Source organism: Hippocampus bargibanti, linkage group LG07, assembly GCF_051943395.1.
Source record: "Hippocampus bargibanti isolate YZ-2025 linkage group LG07, ASM5194339v1, whole genome shotgun sequence".
NCBI lineage: Eukaryota > Metazoa > Chordata > Actinopteri > Syngnathiformes > Syngnathidae > Hippocampus > Hippocampus bargibanti.
The window spans coordinates 18,615,771-18,635,074 of record NC_142740.1 but is presented as its reverse complement, the minus strand read 5'-3'; the positions used below and the strand labels follow the sequence as shown (position 1 = coordinate 18,635,074).

Sequence of the window (19,304 nt, the reverse complement as noted above, 5' to 3'; positions counted from 1 at the left end):
TTTGTCCTTGCAGTTTATTGTAAACATTGGTTGATGTAGTTTAGCGTTCGATTTGTTGTTTAACTTGGGCTGTAGTGGTTGTAAATGTATTCACGCTATGACTTCTCTGAAGCATCACGGTGGTTCCTTTGTAGCAGTGAAGGGGGAGTGCAGCTTTCTCATTCTTGTGATTTCAGCTCCTCCCATAGGGGCGCATGCGCACTGGGAGTCTTCACTCCCTTATTTTTTCACTCACTGGACTCTTGCTTCCGGACGCTGAGACACGGCGCTGCCGCCGAATTTAAAGAGACAGTCGATAGTTATTTTAAACGCGATAAACGGTAACCATTGTCCCTCGGATTCTTTCCCCACCTTAGATGCATCTTGACTTCGTTCGTTCAATTCGACGATGTTTCGCTAAAGTCTGGTCGGGTAGCAGCCTGTCTGTCATCTTCCTCCACTCGGCTGGATTTTCCGTCCGTTAGCGTTGTACTGAGCGAGACTGCCCGAGCCAGGCAAAGTAGGACTGCTTTGCTCGCTGGCTCATTGGTGGCAGGCTGGCTCCCCGACCGAGAGAACGCTTTGTCGGCTAACCAACCCGCCGAAGCGACATCGAGATTCCCTTGCAACTTGGGCTCTCACAGCCTCCCTTCGCCGGGCTCATGGCGAAGATCCAGGCGCACAGCACGACGAAACAAATCAACCAAATTCAAGACAAGCCTTTCGTTATAACACAAAAGCAAGTGCAGCAGCAGCACTTCCAGAAGCTCAAGGTAGGAAGACAAACAGCAAAGGGGGAGGAAAAGTCCCCTCAGAGTCACAACCATTTTGTTTTATTACACCGGGCTTGCCTTGTTTGAGTCGCCGAACGTCGATACGAGTGTAAGCGTAGTTGGTTTAAACCGCGGAGCTCACTGGCCTATGAAAACTAATTCATTGTTTTACAGCACGCTATTGATATTTAAGCTTAAATGTGCAAAAGTGTATTTTGTATCAACTGGCGTCACAAGTGACAGTCGAGTGACACAGTTTGTGCTACTTTCTCATTTCACTATATCATTGGCGGCCACGGCGAGCAAACCTGAACTCGAAAAAAAAGCTCGCTTGTGGGAAGTTCCTCCTTGTTCTCTTTTTAAGCCACCCTGAACAAAGTGGAGGACGTCAGTCAGGCTAGCTGAGAGGCTACTCCATTTGATTAGCAGCTTCTTAACACGTTTATTCGTATTGCGGCGTTCGCATTTTTTCCGCCATGAGGTGGTTAAAATGGGCGACGAATAAACCTCGAGTGTCAAAATGTGCATGCGTGTGTAGGTGTTCGTGGAGTTTTTATCGTCATTTGACTGGCTAATGCTAACACAAGTAGCCCTGCAAATATATCTGATATTGCTTCGTGCGAACATACATAATTTCATCGTAACCTAACCCCAAACTTGCTTGTTGCAAATAAAGAAAGGCACTAAGCAATGAACAAAAGCCTCCTGGCGTGTTTTTGGGAGCCACGCATTCATCCATTTATTTATTTATTTACTTGTACACCGCGTACAGCTGTTTCCTTGTATTTATTGGGAGAGATTACGGATTGGTCAACATGCAGTGTTCGAACCATGTACCATTGAGAACATTGTTTTCTTCATTTGCCTGTGTTCGCGTACAATTTGCCGCGGTCTGTTGCTTATTGAGCTAAATATGATGCGTACGCTGTTGAACTGCAGCAGAGCTGATTCAGCATCCCGCTTCGTTATTTGACCATGCCAAAATGCTTCTGTCGTGTGCATAATTCTCCAAATGTTATCGGCGTGTGTTTCAGGTTGAAGATGCCTTGTCATACCTGGACCAGGTTAAAATACGTTTTGCTAACGACCCTGGCATATACAACAAGTTTCTCGACATTATGAAAGAGTTCAAGTCTCAGAGGTATTTCCCCTATCTTGGTCTCTGTATTTACTGAATGGGCAATTGCTTGTGATTGTGAAGTTGGTCTGAAGGACGTTGCTCGCATTTGAGCTACCTCACAATTGAAACATAATTCTGAATTAGTGTTTTTAATCACTGATTTGATTGCTGTTGTGTTTGTGCGTTTCTTTGTTTTACCATATTTGTCCTTTTCTCTAGCATTGACACTCCAGGAGTAATAAACCGAGTGTCACAACTTTTCCATGGACATCCCGATTTAGTCTTGGGCTTCAACGCCTTCCTCCCACCAGGGTATCGGATAGAGGTCCCAAAGAATGGAATTGCCTTCCTCCAGTCACCTTTCTCCACACAGGTGAGACAGAAGCCACTTTCTTACTGCATTCCTAGTGAATTGGTGCTCCGGAGACTATAATTAGATGTGTGGCCACATCAGTAAAACAGTGACAATCACTTTCTACAGTGGCGTAGGGTAGTGAGTGCATCCATTCATCCATTTTCCATAAGCCTTATCCTCTTGAGGGTTGCAGGGATCGAGGCCTATCCTCCTGGCATCGTGCAAATAGAAGACTACACCTTAAAGTGGTTGCTTGTCATTTACAAGGCACACATTCAAATTCACATTTTCACTGATTGGGAACTGAACCCACGTGACCTGCAAGTAAATCAAGCAGATCTACTATTCTACTGAATCCCAGAGACTCAAAGGCAGACAATTGTCTGTACGTTTCACCCTGGCCCATTGCATTTAATAGGGTTCCATGTGTTTCTATGAATCAAACATGAACACCAGATCTTTTTTGGGTATGTTAGTGGTCTTGGCAGACTCAATTCAATGAAGCTAAAACGTAGCTATGTTCGGCTTTAGATTCGGCAATAAATGATTCATAGCTTTAGTTTTGTCTCAATGCTTTATTCACTAATCAATTTCTACCAAATCGTGAGAAATAGGCCATTATTCACATACACACTGCATAGTGGCTTTACATATACTCTTGCACTCACTCACTCACTCACTCACTCACTCACTCACTCACTCACTCACTCACTCACTCACTCACTCACTCACTCACTCACTCACTCACATTCATTGTCAAGCGTTATGAACAGCAATGCCATGGCTAGCATTGTTTGTAAATTAAACACATGGCTCGGCTTTAGAAGATTTGTAGGCAGCAAGTGTAAGATGCTGTGGAATGCAATGTTTCCCATCACTTAAAAGACTGCTTCCAAGTTGGTCCACCATATTCCGAAATATCACATTTGGTTGTATCTACCCGTTTTTAACTATAGCCTCAGATTTCTCATTCAGGCTTTGACTACAATGGAAAATGTTTTGACAATTTCAAAATATAACTAGATATTCATAGCAATCTCAGCCTGTCACATCACTGTTGTGCTGCTGTATGCATGACATTGACCCAAATAATTATGAAATGGAAGAACAGAGCACTGTGGGAGTAAAATAGTTAATGAAAAAGTGCACAAAAATACTTGGATTTATCCTATGCAGCACAAACGCGAGAAATCTAGAGAAAACTAAGCAGGCCATTGACATCTCCTTTTAAGCGTGATATTGTTTGTCATACATTATCAAATAAAATCTCTTATTTACATACATATAAATTAACGTTTGATAAGATATGTGTTGTATGTTGAGGCAGCTGATTGGAGCTGTGGCTGTAAGGTGGTCGGTGCCTATCATGGCGGCAATCCCTAAACCCATTGTGGATATCCGGAGAAAGCTGATACGTCGTAGCTCGACAGGTGGAATGCAGCTTTGGCGGTCACTGAGGCAAAAACTCAGGGACGGGTTGGAATTGAAAAATGACTTCCGCCCAGTTTTGAGGAAATTCTGGTTGACCATCCAGCATCCCAGGGAGGACAAAAAGCTCCCCAATTCAAGAGGGTGGATACGATCTGAGTTCCGATATGAAGGGTTCCGGTTTTGTGGCCTCTTTGTTACATCTCTACATCTTTCACTGGAGTGATCTGCCAGCCAAGTGTGAAGCGGTTGGAAAGAAACCTCGACATCTGAGACCACAGTCGGAAAAGGGTCTAATGCACTCTCCAGGTCGGGGATGGCATCCTGCCCCCATTTTCAGACATTTTACGTGTCTTACTTAAGCAGGAGGACAAGATGATCTTTGAGATTGACAGTCGGATTGATTCAGTGGCTGCTGTGATGTGAAGTCTATCATTTTGTCATCACGAGGAAGGAGTTGAGTAGAAAGGCTTTTGATTCATTTTTGAGATTATTGGCCTTTTTGGAAACAATTCATAATAAGAAGAAACATAGCTGAAGTGTTAAAATGAGATGGTTAAAATTGTGTCCACTATCTGGGCAATCTTTCACAAGCATGTCATTTTGTCCAAGTTGGAGTTTGATGTTACATTCGTCACTGCTATAAACACAGCTTGTAAGATTACTTGGATTTAAATATGTCCTCAGGTGTCATCCGGCCAACAAGGTAAGATCGTCACCACCTCCACTGTGACATCGACCTCGTGTGCTACGTCCGCCACCACCTCTGAAGCCGGGCCAGCACACACCGGTGATGCGAAGTCAGCCTCAGCAGAGTCCCTATCTTCCTCAACTTCTGCATCCGGGGCCCTGGAAAATCCCAGCAGACTGTCCCTTCCCTTGGCAAGTAGAGAGAGTCAGAATCAGACTGCCAGCTCGTCAGTATCCCCACCTGCCTCGGAGACCAGCCCGGTCGAGTTCGACAGTGCCATCAGCTATGTAAACAAGATTAAAAATCGTTTTCTGGACCACCCAGAAATTTACAGAGCCTTCCTCGAGATTCTTCACACTTATCAGGTAGTACTTAGTTTGAAAGCTACAACAAATTTTGCTGTTTTAAGTTTGTAGTCATGTTGTGGCCTTTTGTCCTTCACTCTCACTACTGACCATTTTGATAATTCTCTCACTGCCTTCCACCTTCCAGAAGGAGCAGCTGGAAGTGAAGGAGAGCCGAGGCAATCGAGGTACCAGCGGGATGACTGAGGATGAGGTCTTTTCCAAAGTTGCCAGTCTTTTTAAGGGACAAGAGGACCTTCTGGCCGAGTTTGGCCAATTCCTGCCTGATGCCAAGAGATCACTGGTAAGTAGAAAAGACATGACATTAGTCTGGCCCCTTTGGTTTTTTATCAAACTGTTATGCTGTTAACATTATCTTCTTCATCGAAAAAAACTTAATGTGTAGCTTTCATATGAATCTAGTGTGGTTATGGTAATTGAGACCCAGTGATACATGATCTAATGTACTGTCAACAGTTCACTGGGAACTCACTGACGGGAGCAAAAGAGCAGCTGAAAAGACCAGAGGAGGACGACCTTATAACCAAACAGAACAAAAAGAGGCCCCGACCTATTCTCCTGCCGCACATGTCTCCACTACTCAAGGTACACTGGAGTATCTTACTACTTGTTAAACGTTAGTGTATGCCTGCACTTATAAGAGTATTTTCACTTGACTATTTTTCCCTCTCCAGAAAAAAATGAAGTATTCCTGTACCAAAGACCAATCCATTGCTTCAGTTGGCAAGCATGGAGTCTTGCGAGAGTTTTCCTTCTTTGATAAGGTGAGGAATCTTTTCCCTAGTTCTGTGTTTGATGCAGAATCTATAGCACCCCTGTCACTGATTCTTCCCGCAGGTTCGCCGCCTGTTTAAAAGCCAGGAAGTGTATGAGAACTTCCTGCGCTGCATTGCCTTGTTCAACCAGGAGGTGGTATCAGGCGCTGAGCTACTCCAACTCGTCACTCCTTTCCTGGGGTAAGTAAAAAGTGGAAAATGGCCTGTAGCCCAGTCTACTTAAAAAATGCACCACACAATAACTTGGATGCAAAAATATTTTATTACATTGTATAATATTGTCTGACATTTTAAATGCTGAAATGCAATTTACCGCAGCTCCTCCTCCTCATGTTCTATAAAGATGAGAACGGTTTTAAAGTTCTTTTTTCACGTCTTTGGTCGACTCAATCTCAAATCAGCAAATTAAAATCTATAATTTCACTCTTTGACGTGGACCACTACAGTATTGTATTTTCTCAATCACGCTTAAAGCACTATGAAAATCTGTTTGAAAATAAAAATGAGACGAGAAAGATGTTGGCTCATTTTCTGTTTTCAGAATGACAGCCCTCACAGCTTAGTGTTAGGGGGATTTTTTTATGAGTCAATACTTCTCGGTATAGAAAGTTTTGTGGGGTCTCGCGAAGATTGCGTCTAGCTGTCCGTTTCGCATCTTTCTCTCTAATGAGCTACATTAATACAATCGAAGCATAGGTTGCGCTTTGTTACAGCTTCAGCTCTTGTTAAAGTGCTATATAAATCATTATGTATTGTATTATATAAGTCTGAGTTTGAGGTCATCAATTACCCCACACGAGGGAAAAGCAAATCTCAATGAAAAAATGTAAATCTAAAAGAAACATATAGGTCATTTAGTGCTGTACTATAGTAAAAAGCAACATATGACTTCTATTACAGTAAATTACCTAACAATATGAGGAATAATGATAAATATCTGGAATCCTGATATTTATCACTCCTGAATGAATTCAAATGCTTTCCAGGAAGTTTCCTGAAGTGTACACACAGTTCAAGTCCTTCTTGGGAGACAAAGAGCTCTCACATGCTTTGTCGGGGCTGTCGGATCGCTACATGGAGGGAGGAGGAGGCAGAGAGGTGGATTATGCCTCTTGCAAACGCCTGGGCTCCAGCTACAGAGCACTGCCCAAGACCTACCAGCAGCCTAAATGCAGTGGGCGCACCGCCTTATGTAAAGAGGTGCGTCCCTTTTCTATCCAGTCGCCGTTGCAAAATGTCATTGTCTATTCAATGCATGGTAGCCACTAAACACATCTCTGAAATTGATGCTATCTATGCATTAATGTGTTTAGGTGTTAAATGACACCTGGGTGTCATTCCCCTCCTGGTCTGAGGACTCCACTTTCGTCAGCTCCAAAAAGACCCCTTATGAAGAGCAGCTGCACCGCTGCGAGGATGAACGATTTGAGGTACTGCATAGATGCTCATATGTTTTTAATTGTGCAAACCTTTACAATAATTAGAGACTGTTTAAACTATGTATGTCATGCATAGGGAACGCTCTTTCGCGGTGGTTAGGGAACTAACGCTTGTCATGTGTCATAAAAAATTGGGATGAATGGACTCCTCCCCCTAAAGAGTTGTGGAGACTTAATTGACAAAAAAGGAGACCTATAACTTGAGCTTGGACTTGCACTAAAAATCCCTTTTCCTTATTCTTGTTGATGGTACAACACGCCACAACAAAGATTTACTATTTACAGGACCAAAAGGGTTCAACCTTTGTTCACAGTTCAAAATTATAAAGGTAGGCATTTTAAACACAAAATAAAACATTTCCATTGTTCAAAGTAGAAGTTTCTAATCTGACCCAAACTCATTTGCTGTTGTCAACATGATGTGGGAGTGGGGATTTTGGCTTTTAGTCCAAGCTCCAATTTGAAGAAACACAAGTCGCAGTCGAAATAAAAGATTTACATCGTAGTCTGAAAAATATTGAAATTGCCTCATTAGTTGATAGGACTATTTTATATATGCACATTCTTAAACATCCAATGTTTCTTATTCTCTACTCATTTGTATTTGTCTAAATTGTTGCGCTATATCTACATGTGTAGTTTACCTTATAACTTTACGTATTTGTAGTGTGTACTGTTACTCAACCATTCTTATTTCAGTCTAATATCATGTTTCACCCTTTAACTCGTAGCTGATAGGCTCCTTTTGAAACAATGTCATTCCCGCCATCTGTGGGGGAGAGCAGAGGCTTCTCCCTTTTGTCCCGCTCCTCCTCCTCCTCCTCCTCCTCCTGGGAAGAGCATTTTCTCTTTCTCTGCTGCCCAAGATTAAAATAATCTTTCTTTTCATCACTTTGCTTCCTGCTGATTTTACTCCCATCTTTTAACACCGCATAGAGCCATGAACCTGAGAAAACGACCTAATATTAGTAACTACCAATGAACAAATCAAACCTTTTAATATACTCCTGACTGTGATACTCAATACTGCATTATTTCAAACTCATTTTACAAAATTATGCTTAAAAAATATACAGATGATTTCTTCATCCAAAACATTGCATCGCAGGTGTTTGGAACCTGACGTGTATGTCATCTCCTTGCAAACTGTAAAAATATCGTTTACTGATTTTGTATCAGCCAACATATGACATTTGGCTTTGTGATGCATACATACTCACTTTTATTGATGCATTAATTGCAAATGCCTGTTGATAATTCACAAATTGGCATGCGCTCTTTGTACACACATTTGGAATGCAAGCAGCTTTTATAATTAAAAACATGTCTAAATCTTCTCATTAGTTGGATGTGGTTCTCGAAACCAACCTAGCCACCATCCGAGTGCTCGAGAGCGTCCAGAAGAAGCTGTTACGTCTCTCCCCTGAGGACCAGGATCGCTTCCGGCTAGATGACTGCCTAGGCGGCACCTCTGAGGTCATCCAACGCCGTGCCGTGTATCGAATTTATGGTGACAAAGCCCCTGAGATCATTGAGGGGCTTAAGCGAAGCCCGGCCACCGCAGTGCCTGTGGTGCTCAAAAGGTTAGAGCTCCTTTTTTCCTCCTCTTTTTTTAATCGTCAATTAGAACAGAACATGTATTTATTCACGTGTCCCTCATATGGAGTATCATCATCTACATCGAAGTGTGATGCAGTCTGGTCGTACACCAAATTTAATACATCTAAGATTTTACTTAATTGAAGTGGAGTGTCTACGTCTTTGTACAGGTGGAGTGATTGATAGAGTTCTTATTAGACCAGACATATGTGCCTAATGGTATGGTTGTTAAGTATCTTTTATCTACCTATGGGTATGTTAAATTTCAACTGAAAGGCTGCTTTCCGAAACAACTAGGGTTCATATTACCATATTAAAAGAGTTTCCAAGTGAACCTGCATTGTGATTCACAGATTGAAAGCCAAGGAAGAGGAGTGGAGAGAGGCCCAGCAGGGTTTTAACAAGATCTGGAGGGAGCAGTATGAGAAGGCCTACCTAAAGTCCCTGGACCACCAAGGAGTCAACTTCAAACAAAATGACATGAAGGCTCTGCGCTCAAAGAGTCTCCTCAATGAGATTGAAAGTGTATACGATGAGGTAAATGCTTTTAATTTTTTCTTTCTTTCAACTACCGGTAGATGCATCTAGACACATTAAGATTGAGCCATATCAAGAGTAGTATTCAGTCATCCATCCATGTTTTAAATGACACTTAACTTTGTGAGGGTTGCGTGCATCCTGCAACACATCCCAGCTGTCTTCTGGCAGTAGGCGGGGTACACCACTCAAGTGGTTGCTAGCCAATCGCAGACAATAATATTCACAAATCCAAATTATGAGACTATATGATGACTACCAATGCCAATGAGATTGAATGATAAGACTACCAAAAGCAAATCAACTTCTCCTTTCTTATACTTATGCTGAGCAAAATAGCTTCACATACACCACAGGTGTCAAAGTCAAGGCCCGCGGGCCAAATCCGGCCCGCCACATCATTTTTTTCGGCCCGCAAAAGCAAATCAAACTTGTTAAATTCCATGATGATTGCTAAAATCTGAGCCAAAATTTCATATTTTTGGATGTCAACCACAATAAAAGTCATTATTCTTGACTTCAGATTTGAAAACAAGTTATTCATTAATTTGCTCTGTGCTCTATATGTAATATTTGAAGGGATTTAAACATTCTAATGGGTTCCCCAAATTCATAACGGCCCTCGAGAGGAAACCATAACTACAATGTGGCCCGCGGCAAAAAATGACTTTGACATCCCTGACATACACTAATGATTATTTAGGGACAAATATTGCTGTCAGGGTTAATACAGCCTTTTTCATGCTTGTGTTTTAGCGACAGGAGCAGAGCACAGAAGAGGGAGGCGTAGGCCAGCAGGCCCGCAATGGCTCGAGTGCGCCGTCGGCCAGCGAGCCTCACATGGTGTTTACATATGAGGACAAACAAGTCCTGGAAGACGCCGCTGCACTCATCATTTACCATGTCAAACGCCAGCCCACCATTCACAAAGACGACAAGGACCACATTAAGCGCATCATCCAGCACTTTGTCCCTGACTTGTTCTTTTCGCCCCGCGGTGAGCTCAGTGACACGGAAGACTGGACTGACGAGGAAGCAGACCCAGAGGACGGAGGAGAACGAGGGGCTAGCGGGGCAGCGTCAGCAATGACTGCAACTGCAGCAGCACCACAACCAACTACAACGACAACAAATGCTAACGCTTCTGATGCACCAGGAGCAGCGGCAACTAGTAGTGTGTCTCAATCTCAACCGGCCGAAGGTCAAGCTCCTCCTCAAAACCAGCAGCAACTCAACAATGAATCGAGAAGAAGGCGCTGCAGCCCATCCCAACCACCCGACACAGAAGCTTGCGGCACTCCTGGCAGCACCGGTCAATCGTTGACCCCCACCACAGCTATCCTTGGATCCACATCCATGGAGGCTAGTTCGGGCGCCACTGCTGAGAAGGTGGACCTGCGCGACCCCGAAGCAGAGCACCTGAAGGACCTGGACGATGTCTACAACCTATTCTTCGTCAACAACAACTGGTACTTCTTCCTGCGGCTGCACCAGACTCTGTGCACGCGCTTGCTGCGGGTGTATCGGCAGGCCGAGCGGCAGCTACTGGAGCACCGCGCTGAGCAGAGCAGAGAGCGTCTGCTTGTGGCCGAAGGGAGGCGAGAAAAGGCATGCGACCTTGCCATGGAGCTGCGTCTCAAACAGCCAAGTAAGTTATGAACATATTTATTTTTCTTTTTGGGGGTGCAGATGCTCCCCACCTTACGAACGAGATACGTTCCGAACGGTCGTTCATCAGCTGCATTTGCTCAAAAGTTGCTTTGGTGCTATATTTTGTATGGAATGTAAGTCAAACACTGACCGGGGAAGTATAAACCACAGACGCTCTATGAGTCGTAAAATAGATTCATACCTACCATAGTATGACAACATATGTCCTTGGGTCTTCAGTAAGCCATGACTGAAGCTGCTGGCACATAATGACCGAATTACGTGCAAGCAGACATTTTTGTTATCCATCGCCTCCTCCAGGAGCGTCAACTAGGAAGAGGGATTTCCTCCCCGCCCATATACCCGACGCAGCCAATCGCAAGTGAGCTCGGCCGGGAAAAAAAGCGTGCAATACTAAATCTAACTTACAAAATTTATGTCCGAACATTTTTTGACTTACCCGAAAAAATGTTCGTATGTACCGTTGTTTGTAACTCGAATGTTTATAAGTAGGGGAGCCTCTGTACTCACTCCGTTTTATCCTGCATTAAAAAGCATGCTTGTTAAATTAATGGAAGATTCTCTATTGTCCATAGGACAATTCGAAATGTGCAAGGAAGCTCATGCAAACGTAGGAATGTAAGAATTGTGTTTGAGCAACAATTCCCACTTGGAACCCCTCAGATGTTAGATGCAATTACTTACCACATTTGCGGCATGCAATCCTACTTTCATGCCTTCATTTTAAATTAAACTCTGGATCACATACACTGCATCATCCAAGGCAAAAATGTCTTTGCAATGTTAAGTAGTTTCCGATTGACTAACAAAAACATCAATTCATGAACTTGACTTCCTTTGCATTGGTAACTACGGTTATAACCCTTCCATAGGATGATATTACACTTACTGCTCTTTATTTGAAACTACGGGTGATGCAAACATTGCTGATGTCTCATACTGTGTGTGTGGGTATGCACTTGTGTGCCTGCGCAGGTGAGGTGGAGTTAGAAGATTACTATCCAGCCTTCTTGGACATGGTGCGCAGCCTGCTGGATGGAAACCTTGACTCGACTCAGTACGAGGACACATTGCGAGAGATGTTCACCATTCACGCCTACATCGGCTTTACCATTGACAAGGTCATCCACAATATCATCCGGCAGGTAGGCCAAGTCGCGCATACTGCACTAATACTATCGGTGGGATGCTGTCCACATCTTTACATGAACTCTCTATGCGTGTTTAGCTTCAGCACCTGGTGAGTGACGAGGTGTGTCTGCAAGTGGTCGATCTGTATCTGGCTGAGAGGAAGAGGGGGGCTGCCGGGGGAAACCTCTCTTCTCAGTGCGCGCGAGCCGCCTGGGAGACAAGCTACCAATGGAAGGCTGAGAGAGCCATGGCTGAGGAGAACTGTTTCAAGGTCAGAGTTGATCGGAACATCAAATATTCTAACAAAGGTGTACAATAATAGCAGAAATTTTGAAATAGCTCTTGACCTCATTATCATACAGTGGTACCCGATGTATTGACCTGAAGAGGACCTCTTGACATAATATCAATTGGAGATAGTGGCGTTTAACTACTGTATTTCCAGTTTTGGGAAATACTATTTGACAACCATGTATTCATAGGCCATGTGAACTGATGAGTATGAGCTTTACACATTGAAATTAATATTTGTCTGATTTTGTCGTGCCTTTTATACAGTATGCACATCCACGTTATTGTATGTTTTTTCAAAGTGGTAAATGTGTGTATTCTAAATGTAGGATTTACTTTTAGTTCATGGATGTCTTTTTAGCACTCTAAATTGTCCCCCACTGTGCTTGTGAGCGTAAATGGTTATTCGTCTGTGCGCTCTACGATTGGCTTGTAACCACCCCGCCTACTGCGTGAAGATAGCTGGAATAGGCTCCTGCACGCCCACGACCCTGGTGAGGGAGGAAAATGGATAAATGGATCCCAGCCCATCAGAGGGGGTAAAAACGCTGTGAAATGTTAACCCAACATCTGTTGATCACAATTTAAGATACTGAGATAATATACTCTGAAGGCATGTTGCAAAGAGAAACGTTTTTTCTTTGAGAGGCTCTCAAAACTCCATACGGAATCACAACGTTTTTTTCCTCCCTACATCAAAAAAGAAGTCAGTAACTGGCAATGTATGATGGCGCCCTTCTGGCTTCAGCTGCGAGTGGCCAATTATTTGACCAGTCATATACATATGTCTATTGAAAGAATCGGTGTGGAATTCACATTCTCTTGTACTTGTGTGCGTTTTTCCTGAATGGTCTGTGGCTTCCTCCCACATTCCAAAAATTGTAGTTTTTCTGTTTATGCACAATGTGCCTTGCAATTTGAATGAGGATAAGCAGTGTCGAAAATGAAGGACTGGATGATGTTCATGTATTCTTTGGGGATCATTTTATGGCTCTCACTTCTTATAACAACTTGAAGCAAAGGGATTGATGTCTGCCTTTTCTTACATCAGGTGATGTTTATTCAAAACAAGGGTCACGTGACCATGACCATTGAGTTGCAAGACACTGAGGAGGCCCAGACTGATGACCCCTTGGATGTTCAGGTAGATGCGTTAGATACATTTTTAGTATCACACCAAGTTGTTTCATTACTTAAATTAAAAATGCAAATTAAATTATGTCATCCATGTTATTTCAGTGCTTGACCAGCTACATGGAGCAGTTTGTTGGAACCGAGTCTAGTCTGTGTTCACAAGCAGACGGCTATTTTTTCAAACCCGTCTTTCTTCCACGGTAAGCAACTTCCACTCACACTTGTTAGGTTTTACGCATGGTGACATATCAGACAAAATCTGTTTCCTTATGCTAGTCGATCATATTTTTTCCCCTATGTTTTAAGGATTTTGTTCCCTTTACAGGATAATCTCTTCCACACGTAGTTACTATCACAGAATAGGACATTTTACATTTGAAACTGTCATTCAAGTGTAAAACTTAAATAACCGCTGTCATGAATAAAGATATAAAAATAATATTATAATGGCAGGAAATTTCTCAAATTATAATAGCTATTTAATATTAGAAGCTTATGTTCGGGCAGACATTGTTTGTTAGCTGGTCAACAAGGTTGCAGAAAAACAGGATCTTTGCTTCACAACACTAGTGACATGTCTGTGTGTTTTTTTGTCGCTTTTTTTTGGTCTAGTTTATTTTTGTGTTTTTATGTTTGTTATATATCAGTGTCCGTGTTCTTCAGACCCTGTTGAGGTTATAGAATCATAGTTGTACCTGTTCTGGTGTTGAAGTTCCCGTTTGAGAAAAAGGTCAACACATGTTGGTTTTGGATAGGAACCTTCGTCGTTTCCGGCGTTGGCAACTACGTCAGGTGGAGGCGATGCGCTGCAGGCGAGAGTGGCACCGACAACTAGGCGTGGAAAACGCCGGCAGCCTGGATTGTCGCTTCAAGCTCAACACTCACAAGATGGTGTTTGTTATGAACTCTGAAGACTACATGTACCGCAGAGGAGCGCTGGTCAAGGCCAGGAAGGTAGGGTGGATGGTCTTCTTTCTCGGAGGCTCGACAATACCCAATTTTCCAGAGAGATTTGCAGCTGCAAAAATGGGCACCAATTTAATCTCAAACTTGAGCTACCGTATTTTCCGGTGTATACGGCACTACAAGGCGCACCACCATTGATTTGTGTATTTTCAAACCTTTTCCATATACAAGGCGCACCTTCAATGAATTAAACGTTTAAAAAAGTTTTCCATATATAAGAAGTAATGTTGAGCCACAACAGGTCTCGCAACTACTGTCAACGACACCATTTCCATAAATCGTGTGCGGTCCATGCTGGCATGAATAAAATATAACCCCAGCCTCTACTGTAATGTGGTGTGCCTTATATATGGAAAACTTTATTAAACATATGATTCATTGAAGGTGCGTCTTATAATCCGGAGCGCCTAACATGGAAAAATGTAGAATATACACCATTTATTGGGGGTGCGCCTTATATTCCAGTGCACCTTACAGTTCGGAAAATCCGTCAATTCTTGCAGCATCAGTGGGTGAATAATCAGACCGTTCAAGCACCGTTGAGTCCCTTAAGGTAGAAAAACAGAAAAATCTGTGTAGTGCTGATTTTGTCTCAATTTGCTCACAAATGTGTGTACAAACTTTGTTTTGTAATCGCAGGTTTTATAATCGCACGGGTTAAATACGCCATCTAGTAGAAGAGCATTCTGCTGTCACATTAAAATTGCTGGCATGGAAAAAGCACTGCAATAAAAATATCTTATTTGTCGTAAAGACGACTTTTTGGATCAATTAGTTGTCATTGGATAGGTATGAATTTGTCCGAAATTTCACCAAGATCGACTTCTTTAAACTATGTGGCCTGTCTTTCCCGTCCCAGTCTCAGCACAGAGTGGCAGCGAGCCAGCACGAGCGTTTGGCGAAGTGGCACCAGGGCTGGCAGGCCGAGCATGTGACAGCCTCGGCGGAGCGCAGTGTGCACAAGTGGCTCATGGGAGAGGACGAGGAGGACATGATCCCCTGCAAGACCACCTGTCTGTCCACAGAGCTCAAGGGGCAGGCAGTCAACAGATATCATGTTCATTACAGCGGAAGCAAAGCCCCCGCCTCGCCTTAAGAGGACCCTCTCGCACGGGTTTGCGTGCCCGTACACTGAGGTTACATGCATGGACACCCTTACACTAACTACAATTTTGCAGTACTTGTGTACCGTCACCCACGTGTTCACTCCGTCGTGCTGAGTGAGCATGTTGGGAGAAAAAGGTCATAAACTAGTGGGGACCCATGGGGCCATGGCCCCCCCTGCCCCAACCTTCCCAAAAATCCTTTACTTAACATCAGCAGTATCATCTGGCACTAAGTCAACGAGACTTGACCACATAATGGGAAAAGTTGCAGAAATGTGAATGTCTGTTTCATTTTTTTTTTTTTTTTTAAGTCTTGTGTAGTTTTTAGCTTGTATAGCCAGATAGCTTTCTGCTTGTTGGTGGATTAAATGCGTGTTTCTACAAAGGATATCATGGTATAAACGCATTTATGTATGTATGTATGTATGTATGTTTGTGTATCCTGTACTTCATTATGACAAGTATGTGCATATGTATTTTTTTTCTATCTACAGTATGCATTAACATCATTTGAATATCATGTGGTTCTTTCCAGTGTGTGCTATTGGCCAACTCTTGATGTTTGCATTAACTCCCTTTTTTTTGTATCGTACCTAAGCACATTATCAGCGCAGAAACAAGGAGTCCTGCAAGTTGATTGATTTCACACTGAAGAAATTATGTATCATAACCTTGATTTCACTCAATGTTTTCTTTATGTTGTCTGATTTTCCCCCCTTTTTGGTTTTGCATACCGACATTGAAAATAAAAAACAAAAATATCAGTGTTAAAATAGAATGTAAAACATTTATCCTGTATCAGTTATCATAAAATAAACAACCTAGTTGTGACCTTCTTAGATGTTGATGGTGGACACGTGTTGTTTGAAGCACTAGTTAATGAGGCCAATCCAAATATTTGGCATGGTGATGATTTATTAATATTTGCCTGAACTACTGAGTTTGAATCTCAACTTCACTCATATGTGAAGTTTTTTTCCACCAACAGTTGCGTGTGCTTCTCACATTCCACAAACATCCGTGTTTGGTTAAGTGGAGACTTAATTGTCCATCAATGATGATGTATGAAGACACGTCTACATGTGTTTTGCGACCAGCTGGCTACCAGTCCAGGGTGAACTCCCGTCCCAAGCCTGCTCGGATAAATTCCACTCAGGTTACAGTCGTATACATTTAGATTTTCATATACTGTACTGTATTACTGAACTATTATTTTATGCCGATTTACATTTTTGGTGATGACGCACAAGGCTGTATATGCTCAGCGCGTGCGCAATGAACGCATTCGCGAACCCGCGTATTGTACTCGAGAATGATGGACTCTGGTAAGATTTTTAACTCAAAATGTTACATTTGCATTCGTGCAAAGTTAACATGATCTATTCTTGCGCCTACATTATTCTGTTAAATGTATAATTTTCGAAAAGAATACGTAAAATTAAAAGTACCATACGAACGGGCCAGGTTAGCAATGTTACTTGTTTCTTGTAGCACTTGTTACTGATAGTTTGGCTAATTCAATTTATTGTGTATTGCATCTTTTAGTCCTCTTAATATTTCGTTGTCTTGAGGTTGTTGTTGCTTGTGCGTGAGAGAAAGTCCTCGCTTTATTTATGCGTATGAAATATACTGAAGCACTCTTAATTAGAGAAAAATTACACAAATACTATATAAATTGCATTTGCTGGAAACGCAATGTCGAAATGCTGCCCTCAAGTGGCATAGAAACTGACTACTTGGCTCAGCACTCAAACGACCTAGTGAAAATTCAATTATGTGTCCGATTTGACATAAAAGTGGTTGCTGTGGCTGTGGTTGAGGAAGAATTAGCTTACTTGGTTTTGAGCGATAAACGTTTTTACGAATGACTCTTGTAATACGCTACCAGAGTGTTGCGGAACCACAAAACTTTCATACTTTCTGGCGGAAATTAATAACGACGTACAGTAGTTTTGGTACTTTCACGCAGAAACGTAAATTAAACCTCCCAGTGCTGATAAACACAAGATAACATATAGTGTCTTTCTTACTTTAATTTCCTCTAACATTTTGAGGAAGCGCTACTGCTATAAAAATACATGATTTCGTTTTAAACAACGAAAAATAGCGAAATCGAAGGCGCAAAGCATTCTGGGACGCGAAGATTGGTAACGTAAATTACATTAAAATTATTCTAAATTGTCCAAATCGGTTGTTTATTCATTTAATCATTTTCATATTTACTAGTCGTGATGTACTGAGTTTGAACAAAATGTCCTTCAACGTCGCCCTCTGGGTCAAAATAGTACTTGCACAGATCACCTCCCGTCGTCGCACAATGAGAAGTTAAGACTATACTTTCAGGGATCATTTCTATAGTTCTTAACTTGAGAAATGTGTTTCTAAAGTGATTGGTCTCTCTAACTACGATGATGAGTCGTGATACTCTTTCCTGAGCGTGAAGTTGGCATAGAATAATGAATTTAATTCATACGTTCTATGACATTGATGAACGTTCGCTGCTTCTTTATGGAGCAATGAGGGATCGAGTATGATCAGAGTAGTTAGCATCAGAAGCTAACAGAACTTCGTTAAAAAAAACTTTCCAGTCAATACTTGTTTTTAATAATTCTTTTCACTTGCAAACATTTCAGGACTCTCAAGTTGACTTCGCGGTCACGTGATCAGCTTTTCTGTGGGTGAGCAGCGGCAGCCACACGCTCCAGCTTTCACTCGACCCAGGGCTAACTCAATTTAGTTAGTCAGCTTTTTTTGTCAAATATGCTAACCAGATAGCTAATAGGTATCCAGACAGCTAGATAGCTAATAAATGGCTAAAAGATCGCCGACTTACTAGCTAGCGAGCTAATAGATAGCTAGACAGCCGGATAGGTAGCTAACAGATAGCCATCCAGCTAGATAGCCAATATAGCCAGCTGGATCGATAGCTAATAGATAGCCAGCTAGCCATTTACCCGAAGACATTGTCTCCTACTCGATCAACCTTTTTCCATTTTAAATCGACTTTTACTTTGGTGTACCACCGGCCTGGGCTTATCCTCTGTGGTGCGTTCACATATAAAATTATACTGTGGTGATAGGAATTCTGGCTCACTAAAAAGATCTGGCTCTTTTGGCTCCCAAATGCAAATGTAGATGTGCAAAAACCGTTCTATAAACAAGACTGTACATAGTGCAGAATCAAGAAATGCATTTAGATATATTGCAACAACCCATATTTACAGGTGTCCAGTTTTTTTTTGGTTTTTTTTTTTCACATGTGATCATTGGGAATTGTGAAGCCTGACAGCAGTCGGTAGGAACGAGCGGCGGTACCTCTCCTTCTTGCAGCGCGGGTGTAATAGTCTCTGGCTAAAGGAGCTACCCAGAGCTGTCAGGATGGGCAGGAGGGGGTGGGAGGGGCTGTCCGTCATAGCTTTTAGTTTAGCTAGCGTCCGTCTGTTGCCCACCTCCTCTAGAGAGTCCAGCGAGCAGCCCACGACAGAACTGGCCCGCTTGACAAAGCGCTCCAGTCTTTTTCTGTCCCGGGTGGTGATGCTGCCTGACCAGCAGACAATGCCATAGTGGATGGCTGATGCCACCACAGAGTCATAGAAAGTCTTTAGGAGTGACCCCTGAACTCCAAAAGACCTCAGTTTCCTGAGGAGGAAGAGGCGACTCTGTCCCTTTTTGATTAGGGCATCCGTGTTTGTTGTCCAGTCCAGTTTATTGTTGAGAGTAACACCCAGGTACTTGTAGGAGGTCACCCTCTCAATGTCCGAACCCTGGATGTTCAATGGTGCAGGTGACGATTGTTTCCTGCAGAAATCCACCACCAGCTCCTTGGTTTTGCCGGTGTTGATCTGGAGGTGATTCTGCTGGCACCAGTCCACAAAGTCCTTTGTCAGTCCCCTGTACTCCCTATCGTCTCCCTCTGTAATGAGGCCGACAATAGCTGAGTCGT

The 19,304-nt window shown here is 42.7% G+C and overlaps 1 protein-coding gene and 1 non-coding gene across 2 annotated transcripts; both read left to right on the top strand.

Annotated features, from left to right (window-relative positions):
- The first annotated feature begins 247 nt into the window (after positions 1-247).
- On the top strand, positions 248-16,200 carry sin3b (SIN3 transcription regulator family member B). The gene is made up of 19 exons (XM_089001380.1): positions 248-752; positions 1,787-1,893; positions 2,092-2,245; positions 4,343-4,711; positions 4,839-4,994; positions 5,168-5,296; positions 5,386-5,475; positions 5,549-5,667; positions 6,474-6,687; positions 6,801-6,917; positions 8,271-8,509; positions 8,879-9,062; positions 9,819-10,710; positions 11,709-11,878; positions 11,962-12,135; positions 13,207-13,299; positions 13,395-13,489; positions 14,045-14,243; positions 15,115-16,200. Exons 1-19 carry the CDS (start codon positions 642-644, stop codon positions 15,349-15,351), a joined length of 3,849 nt encoding a protein of 1,282 aa, XP_088857506.1. The 5' UTR covers positions 248-641; the 3' UTR covers positions 15,352-16,200.
- Positions 16,201-17,688: 1,488 nt separating this feature from the next.
- On the top strand, positions 17,689-17,905 carry LOC148895683 (small nucleolar RNA U3). Its single transcript, XR_016115678.1, has one exon. It is a non-coding gene; the product is annotated as a small nucleolar RNA U3 (small nucleolar RNA).
- Positions 17,906-19,304: the final 1,399 nt, after the last annotated feature.